The sequence below is a fragment of the Capsicum annuum genome, chromosome 3, assembly GCF_002878395.1.
Source record: "Capsicum annuum cultivar UCD-10X-F1 chromosome 3, UCD10Xv1.1, whole genome shotgun sequence".
Taxonomy (NCBI): domain Eukaryota; kingdom Viridiplantae; phylum Streptophyta; class Magnoliopsida; order Solanales; family Solanaceae; genus Capsicum; species Capsicum annuum.
In genome coordinates this window covers 227307456-227316778 of record NC_061113.1, presented here as the reverse complement: position 1 = coordinate 227316778, position 9323 = coordinate 227307456, and the positions used below count along the sequence as shown (strand labels likewise).

Sequence of the window (9323 nt, the reverse complement as noted above, 5' to 3'; positions counted from 1 at the left end):
CTTGATCTACCCAATTTTTCAAGAAAGTTTTTCTGATGATATTTACGCATAGAGGTTAGTAAAAAAAATTACATATAAACTAGCTTGACGAGTTTATAAACCTAATCAAACACCTTCACACAACATTAACATAAATAATATTCAGATTTCTCCACAATTAATTCATGTATAACTCTAACCAACTATCAGATAACTCTTTAGTTATAAGCACTAATGATATTTACGCATATAGATAGCTCAAAGATTACATATAAAAACAAATTTGACCAGCTTTTAAACCTAATCAAACATCTTCGTAGAACGTCAGTGTATATAACGTAAATCCATAGAGAAAAAAAGGAATGTTCTACACACAAAGTAACTATAGTTAACACCCATGGTTTGCAAACTCTAGTTAAAAATCATGCCCAAAAAGTAACCATAGTTAAGATCTCTATGATGTATAGTTAACTCTAGTAGAAAAAAATATAAAACCAAGCCCATGCCTAGCTGTTCATTTCCCAAAATTTACAGATTGTATTTGGGCAATTTAGGGTTGTTCTTTGGGCTCTCAGGGGTTTTTCACAAAAACAAAAGTTTTTGAGTTCTTCGAAAGGTCCATATTTTTCTACTCCAATTTGGTGGGAAAATAATAGCAGCTTTTTCCGATTCAAATGCTAATTTGTGGTTAGTTTTTTCTTCCTTCATTTCGAATAAAGTTTTTATTTTTAATTTTTTGAACTGAAATTTAGGGTTTTTTTGGGGATAAATGGAAATGTGAATTTTTGACTGTTATAATTTAGTAGTGGTTTAGATCCATTTGATATCTTGTTATTTGAAGTTTTTAGTTCGAATCTGTGTTTTTTATTTTTGATGATTTTTGATTGTTCGGTTGCTCTGTTTTTTGCTCTCTTTTTTTGTGTGTGTGTGTTTTGTAATTTAACTGTAGTTTGGTGGGAATATACTGGGTATGTTGTTGTGTGTTGTAATTTAACTGTAGTTTGCTTGAGTTGTGAATGGCATTTAAGTTTGAATCATTTTTCACCTGGAAAAAGTAGTGGGTCACATTGCGGTTCGTTCATTGTTGTTTGCTTTTTTAAATGATTGGTTTAGTTAAGAATTGCTATTTTTTTTATGTGAACTGGTATTTGGTGGACAGAGTTAGAGTTACGTGGTACCTATTGCTGAGGGAGTTGGCAGGTAGCTCGTGGAATTAGTTGAGGTGCGCCAATATTGGGGCTAGACACCACAGATATAAAAAAAGGGGTGGTGGTGCTGGGTTGGGGGATTAGTTTTGAGATGTGGGCATTCTTGGCCCATCGTGGTTTGCAGTTTTTGGGTAGTTGATACTCTTGGGAGCAATCAATTTATTGTGTGAATTAGTTCGTGATTATCCCCTAGTTGAGCTTTCCTCCATTCCAGAGGATTTGGATGAATTTTATATGATTCTGTCATATTTTGTTTCTCCCTTTTAGTTCAGAGTAGATTTTTCAGGTTTTGTTGAGTGCGTGTGTGAGGGGTTGGATTGGTTGTGGTGGTGAGGAGATAAAACTATGTGGATGAGTTTATCTATTGACAGGTAATCTGTCTGAGCCTTTGGAATTTGGAAGTGAGTTGGTTACTGAAGTTAGCAAAGAGGCTACTTGCTGGAAAGACTTGAACTTTCCGAGAGATTGCGAGTAACAGTTTTTTTTGGGGGGTGGGGTTGAGTGGGGTGGGATAACACTGTGTGGATGAGTTTATCTATTGACATGGTAATCTTTGTTGAGTCATTGGAATTTGGAAGTTAGTTGGTTATTTAGTTAAGAGAATACATGCTGGAAAGACTTTTCAGTTTCTTAGAGATGGAGCGATCTTTACCATTGCAAGTTTCTAAAGTAAGTTAAGGGAATTTGGAAATTGTAATCCATGTTGCAGCTTAAATGCTAGAATGGGAAAATGTGGAGTGGTGAGGAATAGAAGTTCACACTCTGGTAAGGGTCAGAGGAAGCAGTTACTGATCCAGTTGTATGATTTATGTCTGTCTTGCTGCTCAGTGGAGTTATGTTGAAATCTATTACTGGGAAGATTGGACGTTGAGTTAATACTCTTACAGTTGGATGAAACGCTCAGAAAGAAGATTTCCACTTGCGCCTTAAAATTTTGACTTTAAGGTTTGACTGATCTAAGGGAACTTTTTGTTATAGAAAACAACCAAATAGTCTAGCTAAATGTGATAGTAGCTGCTAACTTTATCCAACTTCTCTGTATAGTAAAACCACCAGAAATTTCACCAGATATTGTGCATCAGAACCTTCAGGGCCTCAATTGCACTAGAGAATCACATTACTTTAACCTGCATTGTAAAAGTTGTTTGAAATTGAATACTAGCAAATTTTAGGGGCTTTCCTGTCCTATTGCGTACCTTTCTTGGCCTTTTGCCTAAGATCAATTGTTCCATCTTTACCCAATTGGCCTATCCCGTTGCATATAATTTTGCATCATTCAATTTCCAGGGAGGTAGATGTCGGTCTTAGTTGATTAATCACACATTTTGTATGATGGATCCAGAATGTCCATCTTGACTGCCATTTTCCAGGTTCAAAAGTGTATTGTTGTCAACAATCATTGCTCACTAAGCCTTGAGGCACTAGATAATATATATGTCGATATGCATTGACATACATGTGCATATTTCTTGGTATTTAAGTTATATTATTTTCTCCGGTTAGTTGTTTTTTGGTTGAAACCTAGACCAATACATTTAATACTGTTTTTTGGTTCTGGGACTTTAATGACGTATTACTAACCGCTGTTATCTCTCCCTTGTTGTGAATCAGGCATTAGATGATTTGAAGGATACTGTGCTTTAGGGGAAGAGAGTGAGTCATCAGTACCTGACATTCACTTGAACATGATTTATATATTTTGGTGGTTTCAGTGATACTGAGTGACATACTGATTGGAGATCACCCAAGGAACTTTTGAAATCACATTTACAAACTATGGAGTGCAATAAAGACGAGGCCCTCAGAGCAAAAATAATTGCAGAGCGGAAGTTTGAACAAAAGGATTATGCTGGTGCAAAGAAATTTGCCTTGAAAGCTCAGGCTTTGTATCCGGGGCTTGACGCTCTAGCCCAGATGTTAACAACACTTGATATCTACATCGCTGCTGAAAATAAAATAAGTGGGGAAGTGGATTGGTATGGGGTACTTGGTGTGAGCCCGTCAACTGATGATGAAACAGTGAGGAAACAGTACAGGAAGCTAGCTCTCATTCTCCACCCCGATAAAAACAAATCTGTTGGTGCTGAAGGTGCATTTAAACTTCTCTCTGAGGCCTGGAGCTTGTTGAGTGATAAATCCAAGAGGTTGGCATATAACCAGAGGAGGAGTTCAAAAGGATTCCAGCAGAAAGCTCCAGTACACTCGGGTGGTCCGTCAGCACCTCCACGAAATGGGTTTCATAATTTTACTAGTAAGACTTCGAAGACTCAGAAAAATGCTTCTCGGGTGCCCTCTTCATCAGTTAATTCTTCAGCCAACCAAAGAAGTGATACTTTCTGGACCATTTGCCACCGATGCAAGATGCATTATGAGTATTTGAAAATTTATCTTAACCACACTCTTCTGTGCCCCAACTGTCATGAAGCTTTTATGGCCACAGAAACAGCCCCACCGTTCAATCATGCAAAATCATCCAATTCTACGCGTCAGTGGCATCAGAATGCTGGGAATCATGCACCTAATGGAAATCAATTCCCAATAGGAAGAAATGCTAGTGCTGGAAAAACATCAGGATCAGCACCAGCAAGTTCTAATACTGCGAATTATTCGAACTTTCAGCAGGACTCATTTTCCAGAATGGCTGGTGTTGGTAGCTCGGATCCTTCCATTGCAGCAAAAGCTGCAAATGTTGTTCAGCAGGCACATGAGAAAATGAAGAGAGAACGTGATGATTCACAGACTAGACAGCCTCCTCTTAAACAGAGAAAGCTTGATGACAATGGAATCCGTTATGGATCCAATATACCTCACTATGCAGAAAGGGCTTATGGTTTCTCTTCTAGCAAGTTTAACAGTACAAGGGAGCTGACACCACTTGAAAACCGGAATATGCTGATGGGAAAAGCTCGGAAAGAGATACTCAGTAAGTTGAATGAATGGAGATCGCAGCCGCAAGATGCACAAAAAAATAAGGTGAAAGAGGGCAAAAAAGAAAAGCAGAGGGCTGCTAATGTTCTTGGCCAAAATGTGAATGGGAATGTCGAGTCATCAGCTATGAAGGGGGTAAAGAAAGATGTTAATGCTTCAGCTAATGATGCAAAACAAGAGGATCTACTGCCACAATCAATGAATGTACCAGATCCTGATTTTCACAATTTTGACCAGGATAGGAGCGAAAGTTGTTTCGGAGACAATGAAGTCTGGGCTGCATATGATGCTGATGATGGGATGCCCCGTTTCTACGCTCTGATTAGCAAAGTCGTCTCAAGGGAGCCATTTAAAGTGAGGCTTAGTTGGCTTAATTCAAAGACAAACAGTGAATTTGGTCCAATGGAATGGGTAGCTTCAGGTTTCTACAAGACTAGTGGTGAATTTAGGATTGGCAGATACGAAACGAGTAAGTCTGTGAATTCCTTCTCCCACAAGGTTCGGTGGTCAAAGGGCCCTCGTGGATCTGTTCTCATATTTCCCATGAAGGGGGAGGTTTGGGCCCTCTACAGACATTGGTCTCCTGACTGGAATCAGAATACACCTGATGATGTCATACACAAGTATGACATGGTCCTAGTTCTTGATGACTACAATGAGGAGCAAGGAATTTCAGTAGCTCCTCTCGTCAAAGTTGCTGGTTTTAAAACGGTCTTTCGTCCAGATTTGAATTCGGAGAAGGTGATGAGAATCACCAGAGAAGAGATGTTTCGTTTCTCTCATCGGGTCCCAAGCCACTTGCTTACAGGTGAAGAAGCTCAAAATGCTCCAAAGGGTTGCCAGGAGCTTGATCCAGCTGCTACCCCATTGGAGCTTCTTCAGACATTACCAGAAACTAATGGGGTGTCAGCCATGCAGAATGACAAAGATTTTAATGGACTTTCACCACAGAATGTTCAGGAGACTAAAACTAGAGAGACTGCTGATCATACTCTCAACTCCAGTGAAGACGGGATGGTAAACGGTGAAGAAGCTCCATGAAAATGTGGGGAAACAACTTTTTGCAGGTAATAGCCAAAAACTGAAGATTTGAGTTATGCCAGAATATTAGTGGAATGAGGAGATATTTTGAAGATACATCTAGTTGTAGACTTTTGATCAGACCTTCTGACTTTAACTGAATGAGATTAGTCGTGGTTCAGAACAAAGCAGAATGATGGGCTTATATTCATGGATCAGGCCTATTAACTGAACTAGAGTTCGAACATGCATGGAGTTTGGTTGAGAAGGTTACTGGGGAGGCCCTCGTTTTGTCCCTTGATCAAAGGCAAATGGTTGATCGGCAAGATATCAACACAGGTTAAATGCTTGTTATCATAGTGAAAGGAATCTCCATGTCCCAGATACCCAAGTCTGTTTAGCCTTTATTCTCTTTGGGTGCCTTGATATTTACATCAGTGTACTTGGACCTTTCTTTTTGTTTCTAAATTTTGTGAAGGCATCCTCAAAGTTTTTGTTTCACTACAAACTAGAATATCTTCTATTCTTGGATCTGCTGGAGTAAAGTTATAATTGTTTGCCTTGGATAAATTTCTTAGAGATTGTTTTCTTTTAAATACTGATATCATGGAATGTTAATCTCAAGACATATTTGCAGTTATTCCATCATTTTGTTCTTGGAAACATTTTCCTTTGTTTTGAACAGTTAAATTATTTTTGGTTTTCTTTGACTCGTTTCCTAATTGCTTTGCTTTCCAGCTAATTGCGACTTCGCAGCTTCATGGCAAACCTCCTGCTGCAGTTAGGAGGTGGTCTTGTTTGCCTAGTCACACTCGTCAGCCTCCTTTGGTGCTCATTCTGCTGAATTCCTGATTTCCTCAATGTACTTGTTAGGTCAATTCTGTGGGTTATTTTGTTTTCTTTAAGCCGGGTTTTTTCAGAAACAATCTCCGTGCCTCACAGTTAAGGTCTGTGTCATAGGGATGTTCAGTTCAATTTATCGGTTTTCAATTTGTAACACGCTAAACTGATAACCAAATCATTGAGATATTTGTTATCGATTTTGATCTTTTAACGGTTCTATTTATCGATTTAACCGATAAGAAAATGCTTTCTTATTTTTTTTTCACCTTCTCTTTTTATTTTCATATTTATACACTACTTTCATGCATAAAAATCTATACAAAGTCTCGACTAGGGGTGGCAAATGGGCGGGTCGAGTCGGATATGGGTAGATAAAAATTGGGTCAAGTAAAAATGGATAGATTATCTGACCCAACCCATATTTTTTATGAATAAAAATGGATAAATCCGTTGGATAATATGGATAGCAAATACAATATTATCTGTTTTCGTTAAGCATGAAATGATTTGTGTTTTAGCTTGAGAGAATAGAGTATAAGAAGCAAAAGTTTCAACATCAACTTAATCCCTTCAACTTGTAATAAAAAATGGTTCAAAAGGAACATGAGTCCATCAAACCTTAATATAGCTTTTACAGTTTCAGTTATAAACTCAAGTATCCTTCACAATTTATCTGAAGGTTAATATAGCTTTTACAGTTTCAGTTATAAACTCAAGTATCCTTCACAATTTATCTGAAGTAATGTATAAGATTTAGAGGACTCCAAGGAAAGGATTTTTAATGGCATTGTTCAAGTCAGTTCCAGCAATATTAAGTACTGCCATGACCACTTTTTCTCTTGGCAAGTACAAGAATTCACCCCCTTTAATTTTCTCGAATCAACAGTGCTCAAGAAACTCGATGCCTCCTTGTAGTTTGCCAATTCTATCCTGTAAAAAATGTCGAAAGAAGCGGCCGTGTTAGTTCTTTCCTTTCATCCTGTATGATTTGTCAAGATAAGAAATTGAAGCAATCTACAGTTTGCATGCAATGTGAGGACTCAGTAAACTAGGCAAAATATCAAGGCTTTCATTGTATAAAACTTTAGGGAAAGTAGTTTTGCTTCTGATACGACGAATCAAAACAAAATAGAATGACTTATGAAGTTATCGCCCCAAGAAACAAAACATACAAAGCCAATTCTAATCAAAATCTATGTATTAAATTCTACAGAACTAGAACCAACCCAAGTCTAATGACTAGTGACAGATACATTATACAGGACACTAGGAGAAAAGACCAATTCACAAAGAGATAGTGTGCTAAGACTTGGGGTTTAAGAATAAGAACAGATAAATCTTAACGCTATGTTGCTCCCACTCTTCAGAAATACCATTAGACACGGGCGTGTGCCGAATCCTCCTAAAGTGATCATTTTTTGAGGATTGGACACGAGTATAGCACCATTATTGGAGGACCCAAGCAACTTAATCTTAAGGTAATATATCATCACTACGTAACCTTGAAATGTTTCTGACCAGTTCTATTTCAGGATTAGAACTGTTTGCACTTGTAGCATGAAATGCTAACCAACATCAGCTAACCAAAAACAGTCAGAGCTCCAAACTAAACCTCAAAGATTCCAACTTTACCACAAACAATCAAGAAAATTTAGTCAAAACAACACAACCAAACTCTACCATTATTAAACAGAAGGGTTTTGGCCGTTCACAGAACTACTAAAAAAAGATGGGAGATTGTTATGAACTAGCAACTCCAACAACATCAGTTAGCCAAGGAACCCTCTCATGTCACCTCAAACATTCCAACTTTACCACAAACAATCAAGAAAATGTAGTCAAAAGGATACTATTACCCAAGTTCTACCACTACTAAAAAAAGAGAGAATTGTGATGAACTAGCAACTTCAACAACACCAGTTAGAACAAGTCAGAGCTTTAAACTAAACCTCAAAGATTCCAACTTTATCACAAGCATGATGCATTTCAGAAAAAGGTATGTTATAATGATGAAGCTCCCAAAGAATTGCAACAAGTTTTCTAGCAGAAACACAAGAATTCTCAAAAGGGGTTTCACCAATATCACTTTCTTGAACAACAACAACCCATTATCATTGAGTTAAACTCACTGTAGTAACTGCTACATTGACAGAAGACTCGAAAATAAAAAATATGAAACACTCGAAATTAATATCAATAAAATGTTGAAAGCAAAATACTGACAGAGCATGAACATAATAATTCAACAGAATGTTGAAAGCAACAGGCATACAAGAACATATTAATTTAAGCGATCAAGATTTAAGGGTACTATTACCTTTAAGTTTCTCGAGATAAGGTTGAAGGTCAACAACTATCTCATTTTCATCAGAATCGCATTTCACTAGTCGTGTTTCAGAATTCCATCGATATCTCTACCTAAATCAACAATTAAATATTCAAAATATTCAACGCTTTGAAATGGAAGTAGAAAAAGGAGAACATGAATACTAGTTCATGAACAAAATTAAGAACAAACAGACAAAATTACAAAACAAGCAGCACCAACAAAATTACAAAACAAGCAGGCAAAATTTTTCTTCTTCCAAAACGAAAAATCCAACCACCCCTTCAACACTATCATCCCAGTAACAGAGAGTAAAAACCAGAGCTCAATTGGCCGGAGAAGTTGACAGAAACAGAAACAGAATAGAGACAGAAACAGAGCAAGTGACTCACCGGAGAAGTTGACAGAGCTTGGGAGGTTTTTGCCGGAGCTTGGCTGCTGTTGGACGGAGCCCGGGTGGTATTGGCCGGAGCTTAGGTGGTGCTGGCAGGAGGAAGAGGTGCTAGGTAGCCATTGCAATTGGGTGAAGCCTTAGAATTCGCGTACTATTCTCTCATTTTTTTGCAAATTGGGTTTTAGGGTTTATTTACCCATTTTATTCATAAATTATCCATATTTTGGATGGATAATATGAGTCAGCCCATTTTAAATCTATTTTGAATGGATTGAATATCCAGGCCATTTTAAATGGGTTGGATTGGATGGTTATTCATTTTTTAAACCCATTTTGCCACGCTTAGTCCCGACTCATGTTATGACCTTCATTAAGCTTCCTAAGAAAATCACAAAAAAAAAATAGATCAAATTCAACGAAATTTTATTTGGGGAACTACTGTGGAGAAGAAGAAGCTCCATATGGTTAACTGGAAAACCATAACACTACCCAAAAACCTTGGTGGGCGGGAATCCAACGTAGCAATCTTGAAAATCTTGCACTCCTAACTAAGCTGGCTTGGAGGACATTCAATGGAAACCACTCCTTTTGGTCGAAGGTCCTTCGTAACAAATATGATAGAAAA

General features: G+C 37.7%; 1 protein-coding gene and 1 long non-coding RNA gene across 2 annotated transcripts; one reads left to right on the top strand and one right to left on the bottom strand.

Moving 5' to 3' along the window:
* Positions 1-450: 450 nt before the first annotated feature.
* Positions 451-5798, top strand: LOC107863143. The gene is made up of 2 exons (XM_016708945.2): positions 451-666; positions 2799-5798. Exon 2 carries the CDS (start codon positions 2964-2966, stop codon positions 5154-5156), a length of 2193 nt encoding a protein of 730 aa, XP_016564431.2. The 5' UTR covers positions 451-666; positions 2799-2963; the 3' UTR covers positions 5157-5798.
* Positions 5799-6526: 728 nt separating this feature from the next.
* On the bottom strand, positions 6527-8905 carry LOC107866125. Its single transcript, XR_001672777.2, has 3 exons — positions 8697-8905; positions 8296-8396; positions 6527-6908 (listed from the first exon to the last, which is right to left on the bottom strand). It is a non-coding gene; the product is annotated as an uncharacterized LOC107866125 (long non-coding RNA).
* Positions 8906-9323: the final 418 nt, after the last annotated feature.